The sequence below is a fragment of the Musa acuminata genome, chromosome BXJ1-5, assembly GCF_036884655.1.
Source record: "Musa acuminata AAA Group cultivar baxijiao chromosome BXJ1-5, Cavendish_Baxijiao_AAA, whole genome shotgun sequence".
Classification (NCBI taxonomy): Eukaryota; Viridiplantae; Streptophyta; class Magnoliopsida; order Zingiberales; family Musaceae; genus Musa; species Musa acuminata.
The window spans coordinates 7928819-7953297 of record NC_088331.1 but is presented as its reverse complement, the minus strand read 5'-3'; the positions used below and the strand labels follow the sequence as shown (position 1 = coordinate 7953297).

General features: G+C 36.6%; 3 protein-coding genes across 8 annotated transcripts; 1 reads left to right on the top strand and 2 right to left on the bottom strand.

Moving 5' to 3' along the window:
* Positions 1–673: 673 nt before the first annotated feature.
* Positions 674–7933, bottom strand: LOC135673525 (serine/arginine-rich splicing factor SR45a-like). The gene is made up of 7 exons (XM_065182564.1): positions 7798–7933; positions 7683–7702; positions 2300–2410; positions 2105–2204; positions 1892–2041; positions 1254–1323; positions 674–1110 (listed from the first exon to the last, which is right to left on the bottom strand). Exons 1-7 carry the CDS (start codon positions 7798–7800, stop codon positions 893–895), a joined length of 672 nt encoding a protein of 223 aa, XP_065038636.1. The 5' UTR covers positions 7801–7933; the 3' UTR covers positions 674–892.
* Positions 7934–8379: 446 nt separating this feature from the next.
* LOC135673523 (F-box/LRR-repeat protein 10-like) lies at positions 8380–17204 on the top strand. Of its 2 annotated transcripts, none has more exons than XM_065182558.1 (4): positions 8380–8723; positions 8809–9014; positions 12011–12128; positions 15497–17204. In XM_065182558.1, the coding sequence occupies exons 1-4, from the start codon at positions 8502–8504 to the stop codon at positions 16907–16909; spliced, it is 1959 nt and encodes a 652-aa protein (XP_065038630.1). In that variant the 5' UTR covers positions 8380–8501; the 3' UTR covers positions 16910–17204. The 2 variants fall into 2 exon arrangements, with proteins under 2 accessions (XP_065038630.1, XP_065038631.1); XM_065182559.1 differs by having other exon boundaries at positions 8381–8723; positions 12035–12128.
* Positions 17205–17934: 730 nt separating this feature from the next.
* On the bottom strand, positions 17935–24097 carry LOC135673524 (dolichol-phosphate mannosyltransferase subunit 1-like). 5 transcript variants are annotated; one of them, XR_010513387.1, is made up of 11 exons: positions 23972–24097; positions 22783–22967; positions 21553–21652; positions 21420–21453; positions 21270–21346; positions 21143–21168; positions 19582–19746; positions 19388–19502; positions 19062–19202; positions 18200–18336; positions 17935–18006 (listed from the first exon to the last, which is right to left on the bottom strand). XR_010513387.1 is itself a non-coding variant. In XM_065182561.1 (10 exons), exons 2-9 carry the CDS (start codon positions 22938–22940, stop codon positions 19098–19100), a joined length of 780 nt encoding a protein of 259 aa, XP_065038633.1. In that variant the 5' UTR covers positions 22941–22967; positions 23972–24097; the 3' UTR covers positions 18189–18336; positions 19062–19097. The 5 variants fall into 5 exon arrangements, 4 of the variants coding, with proteins under 4 accessions (XP_065038633.1, XP_065038632.1, XP_065038634.1 ...); XM_065182561.1 differs by lacking the exon at positions 17935–18006 and having other exon boundaries at positions 18189–18336; XM_065182560.1 differs by lacking the exons at positions 17935–18006; positions 18200–18336 and having other exon boundaries at positions 18892–19202.
* Between the last annotated feature and the right edge of the window lie 382 nt (positions 24098–24479).

Below are 24479 nucleotides of genomic sequence, written 5' to 3'. Positions count from 1 at the left end.
ATGCAGCCTATATGTTGGTATGGTAATATCAGCACATTTTTCACAGTTTCAAATGAAATCAGCTACTTCAATATACTGAGTCCAAATAAAAACGAGAGTTCATAGTTCTGTTGCAAATGAATGTAGACATCGACAGACAAGAAACAAACTAATGCAAGGTAGGAGATGGCAGTTAATATATCATTGACCGATGAGACCTGACTAAAAAGACAATCACTTGGGCCAAACAAATATTGAGCAACAATAAGAGAAGAGGGGCTAAGCTAACAGAGGACCACCGACACTAACCACAAAATGGATCATTCATCAAGGAGAGTCATTCAGCAATCAAGCACATATTTGAAACTGGTGAGTTGCATACCTTCAGATTCAGCGTCAGCTTCCAGTCTAAGAATTCCATCATCTTCGGTGGATTGCTAGCGTCAGTTCAACGGCCTTTATGTCAGGAAATTGGCAGATCGCAAATAGAAGGCATCTAATTCAGATGGTGCAGTAGGACTGTCCATTAAGACATCAGCCCTTGAGATATGTTCAACCACTAAGCAGGGTAGCGGATCTTGGTCTACTGCACTTCACTGGTGCAGTACAAAATGTAGATTAGGATCCACCAGGTTCCACTGACCCGACCATCTCACTAAATTTTAGGTCATGCAAACAAGTAATGCATAGTAAATAATACATCAACAATCACCTGTCTATTCGGCAAAAGAGTTCACATCACAGACATTAATTACCAGCCAAGAAAGCCCATTTTCAGGGTTAATCTAGCTATAAGACACACCCATAGGTTATGGAGAACTACAGAGTATGAGACTCCTCAGTTACACCACAATTAGTCAAGAATATAAAAACAGTTGCAGATCCTAATCATAATATATAACCCACATCATGTTTACCTGGCATATCCATTTGCACGACGGCCATAGCCCCTATCTGGAGAACGACGAGGAGACCTTGACCGATCCCTTCTTGGCCGACCACCATATGGTGACCGATGGGGAGAATAATCACGACCACCTCGATAGGGTGAGTGCCTTGGAGATCTACGGTACCCACCATCATAATCATCACGACTATGGCCTCCACGATACCTTCCACGATCAAAGCGAACTGCCAAAACACAAGAAACTAGTGAAGTGAATGGAAAAGGACAGTTAGGGATTCACCGGTCAATGAGAAGAATGAGTTACGGGATCCGCATGTTATGGTTCATGATCAATCAGAGCGGTAAAGATTCTTAAGAAAAAGCTCACTGGTATCTCGGGGGTTCTTCAACCCAAGGTAGTTTCCAGGTGTAGGTGTTCGTGCCCTTTTCCTCCTCGACTGAAAGAAAAAAGAAAACATGAACTTTCACATGTTTCCTCCAAATTTACATTCTCCAAAAGTGTATGAAGCTGCATACTTCAGACAAAGAGAATGAAAAAAAGCAGCAAAACAGAAACATTCTCTTAGTAAATGACATCAATATGTGACATGTATGGACAAAACTGGCTGTGGAAGGCAAAATAAACCAACAATAAATAAGGTTAGATAAACAACCACATCAAGGCATATGACTAGCAGCATCATTAGATGAATGCCAGGTGCAAGGTACCATAATGCCCGATTAAGAGTTGGTACTGTCCATTGATTTAGTTGCTGAGATAGTTGAGGGTGAAAGCTAATTAGTTGATGTGATGCATGGAAAAACTGTTAGGCTGGCCATTCATCAAGCTGTATGACTAAAATTGAAAGGATGAACTCATCATCTTGAATGCTGCAACAGGGCTGATTGTATTGTCTTCTGGATACGACCAAGAACCTCCAAGTCAAAAACAGAAAACAGATAAAGCAGAACAAAGCATCTTTCTATCATATCATCATGTCTTGGCACAGTGTTGCATTACTTTACCTTCTCAACAGTGATATATCGGCCCTCCAAAACCGACTGATTGAGATATTTGATGCAACGATCAGCACCTTCAACTGTATCCATCGTGACAAATGCAAATCCTCGAGAAACACGTGTACGTGGTTCGACAATTAAATAACATTCAGACACCTGAGAAACAATAGAAGTCAATTCCATCTAAAACTGACAAATAGAGTTTCATTCACAACACACCTTTCCCTCCCTTGAGAAGTGACTCTCAAGGTCCCTTTCTGTGACTCTACTGGACAGACCCGTCACATATAGTGTATTTCCAGGATTTGTTGCATTAGGCCTGCCACATAATGTTGTCTTTCTATTAGAATCTAACAAGGAATACTCAAAACAGAACCCTTAATTTTACTGTATTTAAAAAGCAGGCAATGTAACCTGTCACGGCTTCTTGATCGAGATCGAGATCTGTGAATAGGAGATTGAGACCTAGATTGAGACCGACCCCTAGATCTAGACCTGGGCGGTGACCTTGACCTATAACGTTCTCTGTCAAAAAAGGGAATTGTAAGTATCTAAATAGTTTCATTAAGAACCAAAAAAGAATTGAGGCCTCAAATAAGTTGGTTCAGTTATTAGTAAGAGCCTTTTGGTAGAGAACATTAAATCAGTCATTGCAAGAGAACATGTCAAATTCCATGTCATGAGAGCAGTTTCAATAGCAACAAAAATGTTAAAAAATGGGAAACAAAGTATCAGAAATCCAGGCAGGTTAAGAAATTGTTACACATATGTTAGATGAATAGCCAAAGAGAATAAACATCAAAAGTTCAAATCATCAACTGACTGTATTAAAAATGTAGGACAACATACCAATTATTTCCACCAACAGAATAATTTTATCCACTTAAAGAAATATGCAGCCCAGCTCAGATAAAATGAACACAAAAGCCCCAGAATGTTCATGAAATCATGATAAAACAAAGCACCCTCTTTCTTGTCCCTCCCTCCATCCACCTCTCTTTCCTAGCTTTGCCTTCTTTTCCATACATATGGGCCACTGACTGCTAACTAAATAGTGCTGTCTGTCTCTAGAGAATAAAGATTTGCATGAGCATCTTATTCTCTTCCTATGTGTCAATTAAAACCCTATCAAGTAGAAAACCTGAGAAACTAAAAATGAGATAAATTATCATTTCAATTTCATCGGATGTCTCCAAAGAGATAAATTCAAGTATTAATGAAACAGCCATTGAAAACCAAGGCCTTATACTTCTATAATAAGGAAAAGGTCAAATAAAGGCCTATCTGGTGCAGCATCAAAATTTCAATTTAGTTCCAAAACTATGGGTAAATGATGAAGCATAGTGTAGAACCTGCAAATCTTGTAAAGGATCAGATACACCACATAAAGTGTATTCAATATGTGTCAGAACTGGCATAACCATATTAGTGCATAAACCTTGATCAACTATTCTAGTGAATAACCGAAGGAAAAAAACCTGTGTCTTGACTAGAAAAACCACAAGGAGCTTATTTATACTCTTGTGAATATCTGGCATTGCAAAAGAAAAAATGGTCAAATATCAACTATTTCACACCAAAAAGCTTTAGCATCAGATTATAGCCATTGAGATCATCTTAAAATAAGGCATCCAAGCAACACATGAATATCAAGAAACTTCTTTTTTCTTTTTTGCATTGAGCATGAATAATAACATGCTTTTGCTGAAAATAGAAGGTTCTACATAAAAGCATATGTTCAACTAGTTCAAAAGCTATTGTTTTTTTGGTTTTCAAACTTAACTTAGGTGTTACCAATATTGTCATGATCCAATAATTTAACAGACATGAATTTATTGTCTGGATCAAAATGGCCCTAAAAGTTCCTAATCCTATTGTCAAATTGAAATACCATGCAAGCCCTTTTGCTCCACCTTGTTCTACTTCTACCCTATGAAACATTTCAAATCAATGCCGCTGATAATTGATGTAATGAATGAGTTGACACCATACATGCCACCTAATTTAGGGAGGCATATAGGACCACTGGATTCCTCAGAATCCTATAGTAGGTAGGGATTCACCTCCCCTGTGAAGCACCATAATCACAACTGTTGTTAATAAGAGAATAGTGTTTGTGATTCATATTGTTTGTTTGATGAATTTTAGGTCACAATTAGTCAATCAATACATCAAACATCCAAGTAAACAATATAACTTGATTCAACAAAAAATAACTTCATAAATAGTATAAAACATACATTATTTATAATCTACAAAAAAACATAAACAACCACAATTGTTATGTTTTGTCTAAGCTTGCTGTAATGACCACCAGCAATCTCTGGACCAACATCAACACCCTGATCTTCATAATCCCAATGGCAAGATATTAAGATGCTTGTATGTCCAATTCTGCTTTGTTAAGTACCCCTTGCTACGTTGTTATCTTTTATTGAATCTAAGTTAAGTCCTGATTGCAGTTGGATCTAGAATGGCAATCTTGTGTACTCATTGGATATTGTTCTACCAAGTGTTGCTTCAATCCAGAGACACTATCTCTCCAACTGTGCCATAAATCGACATTTCAGGTGGAATCTTTTACTATCAACCATCTAAGCATGCTACCAAGTGGCCACATATCTTATCTGTAGATAAGCACTGGAGTCATTTTGACATAACTGGATTCTTACATAGCAAAAAGAACTCACTGGTTAGATCATTGCTAAAAGTTAGAAAGGCTAATTTACTGAACATGATTAACTGGTAGTGTTTGACAAATTAATAGGCGATCTTCTAATTTTTCTTTGACTATGTCAAACTTTCGGTAAATTGTAAAAACATCTCAGAAATAGATTTCCCTAACTAACCCTTGCAATAAAATCAAAATATGGGACGGGTAGATCTAATAATTTGATTCCATTTGTCAGCTATTAGCATTTCACCTAACGGTTGTGGCTTTCTAAGATTTTTCGAAAAGTTTTAGGAAAATTCACTCTTTTTTCTAAATTTAATTTCATTCATCAGCTATTAATAATTGCATAATCTTTGTCCATGATAATATTGTATCAATAGTTAGATTAATGACCAGATTATCATATGGATTGGAGATGGTCCAGAAAATATTAAAATATGCAACATAACAATATCCAAAGAATTAAAAAGGATAGAAATAACAGCTACTGCATTACCACTTTATAGTGTTGCACAAGCTGATATCAATCAACTTGCACATCCTAAAGATACATAACCCATAATGTATACACAACATAAGAATTTCCATAGCAACCAAACCAATCTTTTGCTTACAAAACACTGAAAAAATGTATTTGAAGTGTGTTTGTTTTGACGAACATAGAGATCAAATTCATAGATAACATGTTGTTTAAACTCTGAGTTAGGCTAAAATTGTTAGATTAAGATTCCCTATCTTCAAATAACTTCGGGATGAATTTTAGTCCTTATTTCTACTCATTACATTATAGAGCCTTCAGTGTTGTATTTCTAGGAAAAATTCTTCATCTTATGTTCTGTTTTTGGTATAGATTGGTTTATAAGAGTCATTAAGTCATTAAATATCGATTTTCAAAAGGTTTAAATGCAAGGAAGGATTTCAGAAAAAAAAACAAAAAATAAAATTTATAGATTCTTCTTGACTTTAAGGAATTATTTAAGAGACATTTCGAGTAGCAAAACTCTTAAGCTTTCTTGGTTTTTCAGCCATGACAATCTCCTTCCTCTTATTGTCCATTTCTATCGACCCCTTCATCCTGCTTTTAACCTGTATTCCTTCTGTAGTCTTTTTTTCTACTGCCTTTTCTTTCACATCCACATGCTTATGACTTGCCCAAACAAAATAAAAACTGATATACGATGATGTGAGTCTAACACCATAGGTTGAGGTTGTATCATCATTCCAAAAGAGATAAGGTCATTTGCTTGTATCATCACTCTTAATTAGGTTCATTCTTGCACAATCTCAACCATGGTTCCTAATGCTCATCCAGCCGATATATACTGACCAGAACTTCCTTATCCAACCAAGGACCTAGACTAAACCATGTGGCTTGGAACTGATTGATATTTTTATTTTTCAATAATACCAAGTGGTAGAGATCAGCATAACACCTGGTATGTCAGTTATCGTACCAGTCCTACAGTGTGTCAGAACTGGCATTGGACTAACATTTAAAAACATGATCTCAACTACATCAAATCTTAAATGGTGTGCTTTTTAGTAGTCAATTCAAGAACATATTCGTCTTGTGATCTTATCCATTGACCAATATAAAGAAAAAATAATAATAAAGATTCAATGATGATCTTCCTATAATTGAATTAGCATGAAATGGTTTTTTCCATTACACCTGAACCGAAACATGCTTATTTGGATTTTAATCATCAAGGGAAGCATATGATATTTACCCACCCAATTGTAAGGAGTAAGATAGTGTTTTACAAGGATAAAAACATCTAGGTTTCAGAAACTAAAGAATGAACTCCTTAATTAACCTATAACATGAAACTAAGAACACAATGAGACTGAAACCGACACGAAAGAGTTCCATGACTAACCATAGTTTCAAATACTAGTACAGTACCATAATGGCACATCAATATACGACCACACCAGTCAATATCAACATACAAACAAATTTTCAACATCCCTTTTGCTAGGTGTGCCAAGGCATATCAAACAGTACTGGCTGGTGCAAAATGTTCAACAAGGCTTGTCATTCTGGTACGAGCATCAGAACTGGAACTTCAAACCAAAAACCGCCATACCACCTGAAATGGTACAAAACAGGCAGTATATACCAGTCTGAGTGTGGATCGGCACACTGACGACTCCTGTTTTGGACAATCTGATCCAAATCATATATAAAAATCTTGATTCTCCTCCTCCACTGCTCTGTCTTCTTCCTCTTCCTCCACCACTTTTTTCTTCCTCCTCCATTGCTTCCCCTTCTTCCTTCTTCCTCCTCTTCCTCTGCTACCTCTCCTTCCTTCCTCTTCCTCCTCTTGTTCCTCCACTGCCCCTTCCTCTTCTCCCTATTTTTCTTCCTTTATGAAACACCGATACGCACCAGTGTACCAGAAATGATTGATATGTACCTATCTGACCAGATCATTGAAACGGTTCCCCAAAACAGCGATCCTTAAAACCTTGTACGTTACATTGTGGGTCCAACATCTTATTCAATGCTAAAGAAAATCCAAGTCCCAGAGAACATAAAATAAGCTGCCACAGATAAATCCAGTGTCTTCATAGAGATTACAATTTAATTATCCTCCAAAGAAACATAATCCACTGAAGGATCTCCTGTACAGGCATAATCGGCAAAAAATAATTGAAAAACAGCTTCACTTGTGCCTGATTCATATTTAGGCAAATAAATTAGCAAAAAACTCATCAGGATTGTGAATACATACATACGTACGTACGTACATACATACATACATACATAAATATACACATGTATGCATTTATTTATCACTGGAAAGATGTATTCTCTACCCAACTTCTTAATATCCCTCTGAACTCGTAAATTATAAAGATCAAGCAAATGATTGACCAGCTTATTCAAAGAAGAAAACGAAAAAAAGGACAAAATTTAGGAAAACATTTACAAAAGGCATTATTAGTCTGATATCGACTCAAATCAACATCCAATTTGGCAATTAGGGTTTTCACCCGATTTAACGAAATTAAACGGGTGGAAACAACGACAACGGAAAAAAACGAGAGCGGTCACTAAGGAAGAAAGCTCAGAAAAGAAATCGACAACAGGAGCTGATAAGGGATCTAGGGTTTTACCTCCTGCGCGGAGAATCCACCTGTAAAAGGAACCGAACAAGAGAGAAAGAGTAAATAAGGTGAGAGAAAGAGAGGCAGACGATAGAGAGAAGAGAGGGTGAGAAACAGTAAGTACCATGGCGAGCAAGGGAGAACAGAGGAGCGAGGGAGGTCGGAGGACCAAATCTCCGGTATAGGTTTCTTTCGCGGCGATGAGGTCGACAGATCGGAAACTGAGGTACCCACGAGGTATTTAAAGGTCCGTTACTAACCCCGATACAAACGTTACATCCTAACTGTTATGATCGATATATATATTTATATGTCCCGTTATAAGGGCCTGTCCAACAATGCACATATTCATCCTTATCCACCTTGTTGCACAAAATTATATACACGAAAGCCAAAATGGAGTTTGTCCATATATTTATCCTATAAATATTTCTAAGTATTATATACACTTCTTCAAATTTTAATATAACACGCATATATGTACAACAAAATCAATATCAAGAAGGCAATATAATACCTTAATTTTATTCTTAGGGTTAATACCTGAGTAGATAAATTCAATATCATAATCCAGCTTAAATAAATATCTTTTAACTTTACTTTACCTTTTTATTTATTTTGTCCTAAATCCAATTAAAGGCTTTTTTACTTACGCAGCATGCACGGACTTCTTTTAAAATACATAAAAGAGTTTGATTTGCCGTGCTAATGGTAACCTTCACGCTGATCTTGTCATGATTGCATATAGAAGACGAAAGCCCCGAGCCCACCGACGGGCCCGCCTGACTCGTCCGAGTTCGCTGCTCGCGATCCACAAACGGGTTCTCGATGGCCGGCGACGCCGGTGTCCTCTATGGCCGAGGCGCTGAAGGAGGAGGAGATCCCCCGGATCCGTTGCCGGGTATCGAGCACTACCTTCCCTCCGCGGTCCTCGCCTCCGTACTATCCCGCCTCGATCCTCGCTCCCTCTGCTCTGCCGCAGCCACCTGCAGCTCCCTCCGCTCCGTCGCCTCCCACGCCCTTTCCTTCCTCCCCTCCTTTCACCTCCTCGTATAATCGTAACCCACGTACTTCAATTTCTTTTTTCCCTTCACGCTTGGCTTTGATTAATCCTTGTTTGGGGGTTTGGGTACAGGAGATCGCGCCAACCCTGGATCTGCTGAGGCCGCTGCTGCCGCCGAATCCGTACCTCAAGAGCTTGAAGCTGGATTGCAGCCGCCTCGATGATTCGTCGATCGGGTTCCTCACCAGGCCATCGCTCCACGAGCTCTGTCTCCATAATTGCGAGAATCTGAGCGGAAGGATTCTCTCCGAGGTCGGTGGCAAGTGCCGGGATCTCAGGTAATAGTTGCGCCTCGATCAACCAAAAACAAAAGAAAGAAAAATTGAAGTTGGCTTTTGGTTTTAGAAAAAAATTCTTCTTTGAAATGATTATTTTCCACTAGTTTTTGCATGTAAAGATTGGTGACAGTTTAATCCAACCTCATGATCTACCATTAGATTTTTGCCTTTTCAGGAAGCAAGATAATCTTTGTTATGACATTTATTGATCTTAGGATCACAGGCAGTACAGGTGGTCAAAATTTCCAAAATCTATAATTAACCATATGAATCTTAGTTTCTAAGAACATATACTTCGTTGCCCTTCCTGTGGGGTTTTCACCTAAGCTTGATACTAGCGACAATAACCCATGGTGTTCAAAAAATGGTTAACTTTTCTGCAGAACTTACATTAGTAGATGATGCTGATCTGGCTGATTTTAAAGGCTATGATAGAGATGGTAGTGCCAGATGTGACAGATTAGAGATTGCAACTCTGAGATCAGCAAAGAATAAGCTGTTGTATTACAGAACAACCACAAGAAGATGAACAGACGTCTAGAAATGAACAGAAAACAATTGCATGCAGATCAGGGGTCAATTATATTGAAATCTGTAAATTAGTTTTGCTTATGGGCTAAACAACTAAGAATAACTGTGGTTAATGACTAACTGTTCTTGTATTTTTAATTGTATATATTATATTATTTTATATTTTCTAATTGATCCAAGCCACATGCAAGACATTGTCTTTTCTTATTTCTAAACTTAACTGGACATACTAAACCTAATCCTAATCCTCTTACTGGAACAGCTAAACATCAGCATCTTTATTGTTACTAAATATTAAGAGCCCTGCAATCTCCTCTTGTAACTGCTGAGAATATTGATTGGATGGAATGCTCTTCCCTTTTCTTGGTTTTGAACGTTCTAATCCTCTTACTGCAACAGCTAGACATCAGCATCTTTATTTGTTACTAAATATGAAGAGCCCTGCGATCTCCTTTGTTATAACTGTTGAAGATATTGATTGAATGGAATGCTCTTCCCTTCTTTTTCGGCTTTGAACTTCCTGGAAATTCAGCCTAATTTGTGCGTTGCACTTAAATGACACTTGCCTGATTTCTTATAGTTTTTAGTCATAGATTAAAGCCATTGTATTCCTTTTTTGACTGTTCATTTTGATGTAGTTGCACATATTACTTAGGTTGGCTGATATTTGGCAAACAGAAGCACATCATTAGATGACACCACATTCTCTCTTTGTATATACTACAAAAAAATAATAGAAAAAGGACAAATGAAAAATGGATGATCTAAGATCTTAACTTATCTTCTTTCTTCCACGTTTTCTTCCTCCTGTTCTCTTTTTCTTTCATATATTTTGTTTTGGCTCGATCATCTAACTCATCATAGTCATCACATGATCACAATGGTTTGCTTTTGCAACATCTATCTTGGTTACGACTTACGAGGCATAATCACTACTAAATATTCCTATTTTTGCTTCCTCAAAATTGCTATATTTGCACATTTCTTTCTCTTATCTATACTTGAATACACATGCATGATATTTGGTCTCTCATAAAATTTGCTGTTTTCTTCCATTCCACATATGCCTTTACTGGAGTATGTATGTTAAAAACTTGCTAATCTGATATTGCATAGGTACGTCTCTCAGTGGCATGTATGCTTTTATTTAAGTTTTATTCTTAACTATAGAAATTTCTTGTGGTGTTTGCTTAACACAGAATTATATGTGTTGAAGTGCTAGAATACAAATTTTGAAGAATATCTTCTCTTTGCAGTTTACATTCTTTGGATCTGATGATACCTTAGATGTTTTATTTTGTGTTAAGGTATATCAGATCCATTAGGACTAACATCGAAATCCTGGTTGGACAGGAAAAAGGAAGAGGGGAATACTTTTCTCTTAAATTACCCCTAACATGGTTTAGTAGTTCATTCATATGAGTTCTAAATGTGTTTGATGATCACAAAATCATGATTCCTAGCTGCTAGATTGGTAGGTCTGAACCACCAGTTTTGACTGTGATATATCAATTCAATGTGGACCTTTGCCGCTTGATTCTGAATTTATGGCTAAACAATGTCATATGTACAAAGACATTTTTCACAAAGTTCAGGTATTGGTATGGTGTCCTGTGCATTAAACTTGGACAATATAATTTATGTCATTTTGAAGTGAGATACAAATGTATCACATGCCATATTTGACATTTGGGATACATTTGGTATGCAAATGGGGATTGAGGTCTGCTATTGATATGATGAGGGATGTGTGGATAAGCTTTATCATCGAGAGGGAACAACCCAAATCACCTGCTGAGGTCCCTATAGGACTGCTCAATCATAAACGAGAGGAGTACACAGATAAGAAAGGTGAATCAACAGATTTGGGTGGTGTCCTTAGCTTCTTACCTATTTGCAGTTAGAGTTACACTTTTTTGTATAATCTTTCATGCAAAAATCCATTATTTTGGTGTATAGCATGGACTATTTGAAACCTCTGTACCTCTTCCTGGTAATGGAGAATGCTACTGTTGAAGTGTATGAGTTACCACATGTAAATATGATAATTGTCATGTCCATGTTGCAGTACCCCCTGATTCTTTATCCTCGGTCATACGTTTTGACTATTGCATGTATCTTGCCTGACAATGAAGATCACCATTAAACACCAACACATGACTAAATTCTACAATCTCCTTTAAAGCTATAATATACATATCTTATGCAAATTGGATGTTTTTTCTTTCGTGTTTGATGATGTCGATTGCAAAATGCTGATAACACCATATGCTTGGAATGTAATCAAGATGTCACTATCTGAGATTAGTTTATATGAGGCATCATCCTTTCCAAAGCTTAACAGTTTGATTATTCTAAATTTCCTTCATTGATGAAACAAGTATGATAAATATTCGTATTTATTTTTGACATTCAGTGATGTGATAATGCTACTTGGTTGTTAATTGTGACTCCTGTATTTTTAGTGGAATTGAATGTCCTTTTGACAGGTCTCTCTCTTTGAGCTCTCTAGCTGAACGTAGAGGCCTCTCAATTGTTTTTACTGATCTAGAGGAACTGCTTACTGGTTGTTCTCAGTTAGAGGTGAGTTTAGAATATTCAGTTGAAGTAAACTTTGTTATGAATGATAAATGTAATTCTTGATAATTTTTTAGTTCAGAGTATTCAGTTGAAGTAATTTTTGATAAGGACCTTATCTCACAAAATGGTATAAAAGAAAGGCATGCCTTCCACACAAATGCTAGATCTGCTTATGAGAGATCAGGCTTCTTGATAGACATCACAGATTGGCTTCAATAAATTTAGTTGATGAAAGATGTAGTAGGAGAGAAATGTTGCTCTTGATTTCAACAAGAAATTGTATCAAGTTTGAAACATTGGCCAAGAGAACAGCAATTAGTGTTCAATGACCAGCCTGTAATACAATCACTGAGGAGACTTGTTAACCTTCGCTTCATATCACATTTTGATTTCATTGAGGGAGGATCTAGGTAGTAGTTTTAATCAAGGTTCGCAATACCGTATCATACCGGTGTTTCGACCTGGGCTCGGTACCAGTACGGTACGGTATACCGAGCGGTACACCCAGGTGTGCCGAGTACTGTAGCCCTGCTACAGTGCTACAGTGCACTCGGACTGGTAACAGGCGGTCCACGTACCGGAAATCTGTTGGACCGGTACATACCGCCCGTACCGGGCGGTACAGTTCGGTACTGCAGACCATGGTTTTAATATCACCTTGGACCTAGCATATTGTCTTTAATGTTTGTGAGTTATTGGGATTCTGTTTTTCTTGTTGTTGTTGTCCTTCATATAGGGAATAAGGTCATTCTTCCCTTTATTAATATTTTCATTTTGTTTGATGCATGGTATGGGATGGAAAACTACAGAATTTTAGGATTAGCATATTATGGTATGTCCTCCAGCTTTACTGGTTATACATCTTTCAGTTGGTGAGCTAAATATTTGATTATGCTTTTTGAAACAATAAATTCCATTTTGCTTCAACTAATTCAGGGATGATTATTGGTTGGTGGATCAGTCATGTTGATAAGGGCACCAAGGTTGTCGATCCTTTCTTATTTGTAGTAATCATCCATCTCTTGCTAGCACTTCATGCTGTTAGCTTCTCTTACAAGAGGAGAATCATAGCAGAAACAGATGTATTGTTACATAAAGTGGTGACAATATTAGGTGATTCATGGCTAGTATCTTCAGTGGATCTCCAAGTTGATAACAGAAGCAACAGAACACCATAGATAGATGATGGATGTAGCCAAGTGAACCGAAACATGACTAGGACAGTGCATGGTCTGTATAACAGTTGACCCTAAAACAAGAGAGGCAGAATCAAAAACATTTATGTAGGCATAACTACCATAATTGCAGTCATATCGGTTTGACTATTCTGGTTTCAGTATCTTTTCAAATTTTGCAACTGTAAAGGATATGCTCCTTTTTATGATCTTCCTTATCCAGATTTTGTTCGTCGTTGGGTGCTTTGTCTAATAACTAACTTACCAACTATTACCAGAGAGGGAGAGATAAGCTGTAATAATTGCAACCATATTATTAGAGATAAGTTACAGTATCATGACTCAAGTTGTGCAGTTAATTAATTTATGAAGTTAGTAAATATTCCAGGTAAATCTTCTACTTTGCATTTCATCGATGGTAAATTTTCATCCTTTTGAGATCAATTTTAAATTTCCATTTAGCTCAACTTTCATCATATTATGCATGAGGCCTCAACCCAGTGACTCATTGAATCATGTGTCTCGACTTCATGGGTTAAAACTGGCGTAAATTGATCCATTTCTGTTCATTTAACTCGAAGGCGATAGTACTATTTTTTCATTTTTTATTATTCTACTCTGAACCCCAATATTCTTTTCTTTTCTGTTTATTAAAAAACTGCAACAGAAAAAATATACATTTTTTTCTGTTCTCAGATGAAATCTTGCATATCTGCACTTTTTACCCTGTGTGCAACAGAAGCAATCTCTTGACTGCTGCTTTCTGCATTCTGCTGCCCCTAAACCTACTGAATGTCAGGTCAAACTGCTCTGCAGCTCATTGTATCTGAGTTATATTTTTGCCCCCTCCAAACTCTTCATGGCTGCATTATCAAATTTAATCATCCTTCACTTTTGAAAAATCGAGGGAACATCTTATTGAATGTGCAAACTTCTGTAAGAATATTGGAATGGATTTTATCTTTCTTGTCTTTATCTAATACAAGAAAAAACTACAATATTTTGCATTTTTAATACATGTATGATATATTTGAATAGAAAAAACTACAATATTTTTTTAGGATATTATATATGTATAGCATGTCAGATAGAGTCTATGAATTCCTTTGATAAAAAAGACCAATAGCTATTTAAAAATTTAAGATGAATACTGAATCCCAGAGGAACTGAGCAGAGAGAGTAGCTAGGTAGTGAATGCATCATGAACTTTAGATCCAATCACTTCCTTGGTTCCTTTTCATTCTCGTATGATCTTATAAGATTCATACTTTATGATTGATTAAAAACCATGCATTTGAACTGATTGTACAGAAGTTGCTTAGTTTTGGTATTTAATGCTGTAAGAGTATTAAAATGTAATGAAAGAGTAAAGGACCTAATATGATATTCTTATATATTTGTCTCTTTGTAATTCAATGAAGAGTATTATAATCTTTAATTGATGAAACAGTGATTGCCATTTGTTCATGTTTGGTAAACAATGACACCTATTCTCTCTTAGAGGCATTCTGGAGATGTTTTGGTCTGCTATACTTATTAATCAATTGGTGACTGCTTGAAGGATGTAATTATCTTCTTTCTAGTTCAGGTGCAAGCATAATGTTATAAACATGACTTTTTCCTCATCTTCTTTATATTCATCTTTGAGGTTGCATGTTCAAAGTGAACCCTACAGATACTTGTTTATGAACTGGACCTGTAGTTGACATGATACATGAGATCTTCGAATATACTGCTATTCTGTTAATGGTTTATTCATTTTCCCATACTTGTCATTGAGTGTCTCAATAGAAATGTGCATAGCATAAGAATTTATGATCACCTCAGAAGGTTCTCGTACAAGGAGTTAACTCTTACAAAATGCTTGATGCCATGCATCCCATTATTGTTGGAATCTTAATTTTGTGCATTGCCATATGTCATGTTTTTCTTATCTAGATGTTACTGTTGAAATGGTCTAAGATATTTTTTTTTTTTACTTTTGCTACTCGCTGAGCTTGGCACTTGATTTCTCCTTGTTTGACAATCCATATGTCATGCTTTTCTTATCTACGAGGAGTTAACTCTTACAAAATGCTTGATGCTGTGCATCCCATTATTGTTGGAATCTTAATTTTGTGCATTGCCATATGTCATGTTTTTCTTATCAAGATGTTATTGTTGAAATGGTCTAAGATATTTTTTTACTTTTGCTAGTCTCTGAGCTTGGCACTTGATTTCTCCTCATTTGACAATCCTAAATTTGGCCAAGTATGGGCGACTGCCTCTGCAGCTCTCTCTTCCCTGGAGGTTGGTTATATACCCCTGACAATGTTGATAGAACTGCTGAGTGCAACAGTGCAGTCACGTCAGTCCCTGCGCCCCGTTAAACCACCTATCTTTCCTAGCCTTCAGATGCTATGCCTTTCAGTTGACTACATCACAGATCACTTGGTTGGTTTTATTTCAAAGGGCCTTCCATCATTATCCTCTTTGGATCTTCAAGATGCTCCTATTATGGAACCTATAGTAACTTCAGATCTCACCAATGCTGGACTTCAGCAGATCAACCCACATGGTAAACTGAAACACATTTCTCTTGTACGTAGCCAAGAATTCTTGTTCACCTACTTCCGCCGAGTCAATGATCTAGGCATTCTTTTAATGTCTGATGCTTGCTCTACATTGGAGAGTATCTGTCTTGGAGGTTTCTGTCGTGTTACAGATACTGGCTTCAGGGCAATCATACACTCATGCTCTAACCTTCGCAAGTTCAGGGTATCGCATGGGAGCCAACTCACTGATCTGGTGTTTCATGATATCTCTGCCACTTCCCTTTCTCTGACACATGTTAGCTTGCGGTGGTGTAATCTCCTAAGCAATCTTGGGATTGTGGGATTGTCAAATAACAAGCAGCTGATTGTTCTTGACCTGAGGGATTGCCGGAATCTAGGTGATGAAGCTGTAAAAGCTTTAAGCTATCTTCCTAAATTACAAATATTATTGCTGGATGGTACTGACACCAGTGATTTAGGACTATCATACCTGGGCCATGGCAGTTGTCCATTGGTGTCATTATCTCTTAGAGGGTGTAAAAGGATCACAGACAATGGCATATCATTATTATTTAGTGGTTCAGTTAATCAAAGCCTGCAAGTTTTGGACCTCTCGAGGCTTCCCAATCTAACGGACAATGGCATTTTGTCACTAGCAAAAGGTAGGATACCAATTGTTGAACTTCGCATCAGAGAATGTCCGCATATAGGAGATACTTCGGTTATGGCTTTAGCATCAATGCAAATTGAGGGCAGGACTCCCGGAAGTAGCTTGTATGTGCTAGACATGTTCGAGTGTGGTGGCATCACGCCACTTGCCATTCGATGGTTTAAGAAGCCTTACTTCCCAAGATTGAGATGGCTGGGAGTAACAGGGAGCTTGAACAGAGATATGGTGGATGCTTTATCGAGAAGCCGACCTTTCTTGCGTATAGCATGCCGTGGTGAGGAGCTAGGGATGAGCTTTTTGGACACTTCGGGTGGATGGTACAGCCATGAAGAGGATGAAATGGATGAACTGGAACGCTGGCTTTTGGAAGGTGAGGATGAAATTGAAAATGACTCAGACCAGTAATCACTATTATCATCTATCTATTACTTCTGGTCTCTGTCTGTGTAACTTCACCCCCTGTAGTCGTTGCTATTCGAATTATCGTGGCAGCTGGTCATTTTTTCTTTATCTATGTTGTATATTATCATCCATGAGCAGATTTATGACATGCTTCTAATAGGAGGTCTCAGGTTTAATTCCGGTGGCCATGACTTTAGGTTGCTGAGGAACATATTCCTCCAATATTTCTGTAATGATTATGTGCCATGGTGTATGAACAAATTCCTCATTTGGAGTGCTTTTATTGGTTTCTGCTTTCTCTTTTGTCTCCTTATAATTGGTTCAGTATGTAAGTTATCCTCAAACTGTGTGGTGTATTGATGTTGTACTATTATAATTCACCTCAGTTGTTCTGTGACATGAAAGCAATCTGTAGAAAAAGGGGCTCAATGCACTACTATTGAAGGTTCTTGCTCCTCATCTCTTGTGCAAACTCCTATTGTCAATTTCTTTTTCCAAGAGTGATATGATAATCAAGCTAACCTGGTTAAGATTTAGAGTGGACATCATGAAAATTCAATTAATTATTTTTTTTAAAAATAGTCTCTATATCTTTTTCTTGGATAATAATAACAGAACATTTCATTCTGTTAGCCTAATGACTGTGTCGATCATCTGCCACTGGCTTGTTGAGTTCATTCCCTTGTATGCACAGAGCTGAATCCATATGCTTCATTCTACTCATTCCAAGGATGGTTATTCTAATTAGATTTAAGCAGGTTAAATAAGCATAAATAACCAAAAAAAATGATCTACTTCGGCATTTACCTTAAGAAAAAAATCGTATTTTCAGCTCTTAGATCTCCTTAGGATACCACTAGAAGTCTAAACACTCGCAACCAACATTTTAAAGCAACTTTTAGATCTCCATGTTAAACATTAGCTAATATTACTGGTATTACTGGAACGCTTTGCAGCTTTAAATTGAATCACACAAATGAACGAAAATAAAGAATAATAGGAAGGAGGAGAGTTCATGTAGCACACACCTCATTGTCGTTCTCAGATCAATCATCGATGACCGCGCTCGGGTATCTTACGTTGTCATCAGATCAATGCGCCTGCCACACACACACGGGTAAACTTGAAGACATTAACTAGCTTAGCTGGTGGAAAATACATGAACTATTGATCGCAAATTCTAGGATCAAACTCTTATCTTCTCCCTTTACCTACGAACAAACAATGGATTATGATGGCTGATCTATTCACCAATTATTGTTCGATTATGAATCGTCGTGCTGTTCGTGATACCTCGAATAGGTAGGTGGCTGATGGTTTAGAAGCCTTCTCTTTGGGGCATTCCGACGAACGGCTGGAGCGCGCGGCTTGGAACATTAGGGTTGTTGGGAGACTCCACACATTGCTGTGGTTTTGGAAACTCCAATGCTCTGTCTCAGCCAACATAGCATACGCATCGAAATAAGGTTATAAATCTCAATATCCACCACTTCTGCTTGTCTATCATATTCATTTAACCTTTTTGAGCAATAATTAATATAATTCTGTCACCTCCTTCTTCCCGTTCATGTAACCTTTTTGTCCGATAAATATAATGCTGCTGACCTATGAGCAATATTACATAACCAAAGTAGTTTATCTCATGAAAACCAAATCACAATCATGCAGGTAAAGCATGCTAATTAAGTAGTTTTATCTCATGAAAAAGCCTCTCCACAATACAAACGTAGGAGCAACTAATCTAAATTTCTAATATGTTGCCAATATCATGCAGCCAATCTACCTTTTCTTGAATATATTCTGAAGTCCCATCTACTATTTATACATTTGCACACAAAAAATGGCATCAAATATGAAGACTTCTATTTGTTAAATCACACAAATCCTTGGCTAGGGGAAAAAATTCACTAAAAGGATTAAATTGCTCTTGAAGGAATGATTACTGTGCAGATGAACATAGTTTGCAACCAAAGCATCAAAAGAGCTATAGAGCCAATAACCACAACCATTTTTTATTTGAGAGAAAGAATGAATAGAACTATTTAGCATAGATTGTGAGTTGACCGAATTGAAAGACCAGTAGCTTTCAACAATAATAATTTGAAAATCACTTGATTTATTCCACATGGAAATTAGAAATGAACTAAAATGTTACCAGCAAAGGGGGAAACTGCAGTATCTGTTCCTCCTATTAAGTTGTGAACAACAGGTAAAAAAGGCCTTTAAGGTATTCAACTATTTCAGATCCACCAAGTTTTGAACTTCCATAAACCCTGTCAACAAAAGTTATTGGAACCTGCAGCACATGAAACAACAAAAATATTAAATAATTCGAAACAAAGCTTCAGAAAATACACTAGGTTTATTGAGAAATACAGCACAACAGTTGCAACAAAGAACTTGATTGATCTAAATGCATAAGCAAAAACTACAAAAGCATCACTAGTTCACTGCATCAACAAAATAAAGTGATCGTCCTACCGCTTCAATATGATAACCCTTCCTGCTGGCTCTAACAATCATTTCCATCTGAAAAACATACCCTTTGCTGACACATGAGCTTACAACATCTTCAAAAGCTGTCCTCTCGTAAAGCCTACCAAAAGTAATAGCACGAATTAGGCATCAAGCTTAAACATAGCTGCAACAGATGCCAAACAAGGGGAAAATAAAACCTAAAAGATCCAGTCAGATCTGAAACGCCTGGCCATAGAAGTGTCTGTGCAAGTACATTTGCCCCCCTACTTGTCAGTTTACGCACAAGGTTCCATCCATGTACGCCACCATTTCGAACATAGCGGGTTCCGGTAACTATACTTGCACCAGTTTCCATCTGCTTCCTGCTTAAGCATAAGACAATAAGATCGAGCATTGTGACATTAAGGTAGCATATTCAGGTAATAAAATATATAACCCCGTACACAACATGATATGTACAATTAGTTCTATATGGAATAAAGTATACCTTTTAATTAGCACACTGTTCTATGAAATGTGACCATTAAAAATGTCATCAGTAATCATTATTCTCTGAGAAATGATTTAAGTATCAAAAGAAGCATCTATTTGGAATTTTGCTTGTATGCCATTTATCTCTATTAAGGGCAACATTCACTAATAGGACTAGTATAATGACAACCTTACAAAGTGCTATTATTTCCTGGTCTTCTTTATTATTTTTGACCCTCTTGTGATACCAGAAAGCGGCCTATACTCACCAGTGCGGGCTATGTGGAGTTTCAATGTACACAGCTTTATCTGTACAAGTAGAAAAACCTTTCCATAACTCGAACCCTAGTAATTTAAGTCCCAAAGGAGCAACTGTAAGGGCAACACTTGCCCTCCTCTCTTACCACATCTAATGGTACCCTTAAACCATAAACTAAGTTCTATTTATCAGTTCATTTAAAATTCTCTAAAAATGTCAGAAGTGCCTTAATTTTTCTCATCTCATGATTGTGATAACTTCTCCTTCTGACACTACACATTTATCTTGTTATACTCATATCAGCTGTATCAATCTTTTGCATATGCTGTTACCCAAAAACATGACATTCTAAACCATAAACCATGGCAGGTCGTGTCTAGACACCAAAATGATATCTGTCAGTCAGAGAAATGTATGTACCTTTACACTTTGTCTTTAGCTATGTGCAATATCTTCTGCAATCATCCTCCAAGCTGAATAATTGATCCCAGATTCTGGCAGTTTTTAGTTATGTTTATTCCTTAGACAATTTTTTTTATATATACCAAAATTTATTAACACAAAAGTTACTATGATTGCATTTGATGCACACTGCTTTTTTATGCATATTTCTTAAATTCTTCAAACGGCCTATAATTCAACTTCTAATTGTAGTTTAGAACAAATCACAAACTTTTTTATTGAATAATTCATTATAACAACTCCAACTTTCCTTAATCTTATAAGCTTTTACATAAAGTCTGTGATGTTTATGTTTATGCATCTAATGAAATGACAATTGTGGAATAAAACCGTCGACCTGGTGAAGCTAACCTACAAATAAAATGATTGTTAAGCCCTAAAATCAGATATTCTAGATGTTGAAAAGCTGTCTATCTCAGCATGCAAAAGGAACCGAAACAAGCTTATCTCTTTTTTTCTATAGGTAAAAACTACTACTATTCTGATTTTTCACAATCAAATAAGATTATTAATAAAGTTAACAGATATTTTTAAGTTAAAAAATAAATGCTATGTAAAATCCCTACCTGATGAAGTTTGGCAAATATTTTGGCTGTTAAACAAGAAAATAAATCATTAGGTCAATAAAGCGAGGAATTGTCAGCAAATTTGCAGAAAGTCAACACCAGATGTTCTTAATAATCATGCACATACATGGTGGGACAGATCAGCATCCATGATTATTATGAAATCTCCAGATGCATGCTTAAGGCCATGATAATAAGCAGTTCCTGAACATCGTTGCCCAAGTTCAGGATCTAGGTGTCAATTTGTCACCTAAAACAAAAAAGTTAAAGTTCATACCTAGACCAAGCTTCTTTGGCCTTGCTCGTAACAGCTGACAATATTTTATCAAACAGGAAAAAGAATTTGTAAGAAATTGGAGACAGTCCAAAATCTCCAAGGACTACCAATTTCTTAATCTAACTATACTCACAATGAGATCATCCCCATACACATTCTGTAGTTGTTTTATGATATCTTGAGTGCCATCAGGACTTCCATCATCCACTATAACGACTTCAAAATCAATATCCCTGGAAGAAATTCAGGGAACATTTTGCTTGAAATATTTAAATAAACAAATAATGATGCATGAACAAGATGTTGACCAGAGAATTAAAAAGCCAACCATAGTGTTCATAAGTGCAGGAAATCTAGATAAAAACATAAAAAAGATCGTCGAAGCTTTTGTGTATTACTTTCCTAAAAAGATCACCAGATTATTTTCACAGACCAGAATTGAGTGATTAATTGCAAACACCAAAAGATAGCTCGAGTCTTTGTGATCAGCTAATGGAGCCTGACAAATATAATAAAGTTGTCTCTCGCAAATAAAAACAAAAATATAAATGTAAATAAATAAATCTATCCATATTAACTATTGACATGATTATGGTGATGGACTCTAATGACTTTGAAACAATAAACATGAAAAAATCAAAATAACAAATAAATTGTTTTGGACAAAAATATAAAGAGAGAGAATGACCAAAAAATTCAAAGTGATTTATTCACAAATAAAGCTATGCAATAAAAAAACTAAGCTACATTCTCAAGTGAATGTTTAGAGAACAAAATTTTTTATATTAAGAAAACTAAGCTATGCAATAAAAAATGCTTGAATCTACCTGTATTTGTGTATGCATTAGGTGGACATTTTCTCATCCTTCACCAAAAAGGCATTGTACAAAGTTTCAGAGGATGGATATTTATCAGGATTCCAGCACAATATAAGAATCTCATTAAAAACAAAATGTGAAATAATAAACTCTGTCAAGTACATTAATGTACACCAGCTGATCCCTATGGTGAGAATACTGCTTGAGAAAAAACTTTCAGATTTTATACTTTCCAACCAATCTAATATGTACAATTGTCCCAATCCATGCTTCACAGGTCATCCATCATGACCAGTAACTGCAACTATTTCCTCCATCACCCAAGCAAATGGAATGATCTATCAATTCAATCATGACAAGGAACTATTATGATACAAGAGTTGTACAAGCATATAAGAACTGCAAATGAATATATAGACAAGTTGATCTTATAGATCGATGGATTCATCATGCTATCTCAAAAAATATATTACAGTTAACTAAAAAGTGGTTTTATAGAGCACGTACTGAAAAAGAAAGAGAGAAGCAAAGAGAAGGGAGCACACTGGAGATGTTTGAAGACAAGGTAGATGACAAGGGCAATGTTAAGACGCTCATTGTATGTTGGGATGATGATGCTGTACTTCTTCTTCGTCCTCTTCCTCTTGCTTATTATTATTGCCTTCTGGTGCTCCTCTGTCTCTATCTCCTCCAACTTTGCCATCCTCTATGGCTAAGTTTGGTTCAATGACTAAAGAAAATATGAAAAAGGAAACTGAACAACATCAGCTAGAGATATTTGATGGCAATGAACAAAAATGGTAACAAAAATCCATATATTAAAGTTGAAAGCTTCATTATCTAAAAGATCATCATTTCATAAGTAGCAACTACCAAGAATTAGCAAGCAATCATCAACCACTTGCAACTGTTAGTTAGTAGAGTTGATTGATCATAAATACTTATCAAGATTATTCATAATGCAAAGGGTAACAGGAGTCCATAACAAAATAGATTTCTTCTGTTTCATCTTTATTAGTGTTGCCAAAGCTTTCGCCGTTGCAAGACATCAAGTCAGCAAAAGCAAAAGGTTTACCTTACAAATAATTATAAAAATATACTTAATAAAAAGAATAATCATAAAAAAAACTTCAATCACAAAGGTTATATGTATGATCACAACACATGGTTATAGGCTTGAGTAACAAATTTCGCAAATCAAGTATGGAGACCCGCAGTTGGTAGGCGATTCGGGTTAACAGGTAGGCCATATTGATTCCTACAGATCCATTAGTAACTACGTGCTTCTCAACTTGTTCAAGCTTCCATGAAATTACCGTACCTATTCTAGCCTTTACTGCAAAATCTTGAGCAGAATTATCATCCAACCATGACCAAGCTTGAAAACTGCCAGACAATCACTACGCTAAAAAAATGAGGCGCAACCATCTAAAACCGAACAAGTAGCCGGCACCACAAGAAACATATTTTCCCGTAACAAGCAATACAATGCGAACAATATCAGAAGGTTTTGTTTCAAACAAGCAAGTAGGAAAAATAATCTAAAAGAGGAACAAAAGGTTTAATCGATCGATCTATCTATTTTCTGAATAGATCAAGCAGCAGGTGATGAACAGCGGAAGGAGTCAATAAATCACTTCATAATCCAGAAACTATTAATGATCTCAATTAGATGGATAAAGGAATAGCAGAAACAGAGAAAATTTTGGTGAAGCGACAAGGGGAGGAAGCAACCTCGGGAGGCGGAGGATGATGCGACGACCAGACGAGGGCAAAATGGAAAAGAACTGCTGTTTGATGACAGCGAGTGTTTTTAAAGATGATATTATAAAAAAGGGTGTTTTTTCTTTTACCTGTTTATCATTTAGTTTCAATTAACAATCAAATCATAGTTAATATATACATTCGAGTTTTAAAATGGTAAAACGTTAGTAAATAGTTTCACTAAGATTTTGACTCAGAGCCAATTGTGACCTGTGTTTGTCTGACATACTGATAAGTTCATCGCAAGTTCATTTCGCTGGAAGAATAATTCACATAATAGACAGAGATTACTTAGTTAAATATCTTAATTATCATAGGCCATAAGTTGAGTTAGGATTGAGAGGTAATCTCACTAACTCAGTTAGGGGCCAACTAGACCCTTAATAGAGCTGAATTGGGTCGATTGATTAGCTCATTCATCACCTGAAGTCACGATCGGTGGTGGCACCACTTGGGACTCAGTCTCTCAGGTGGTCTG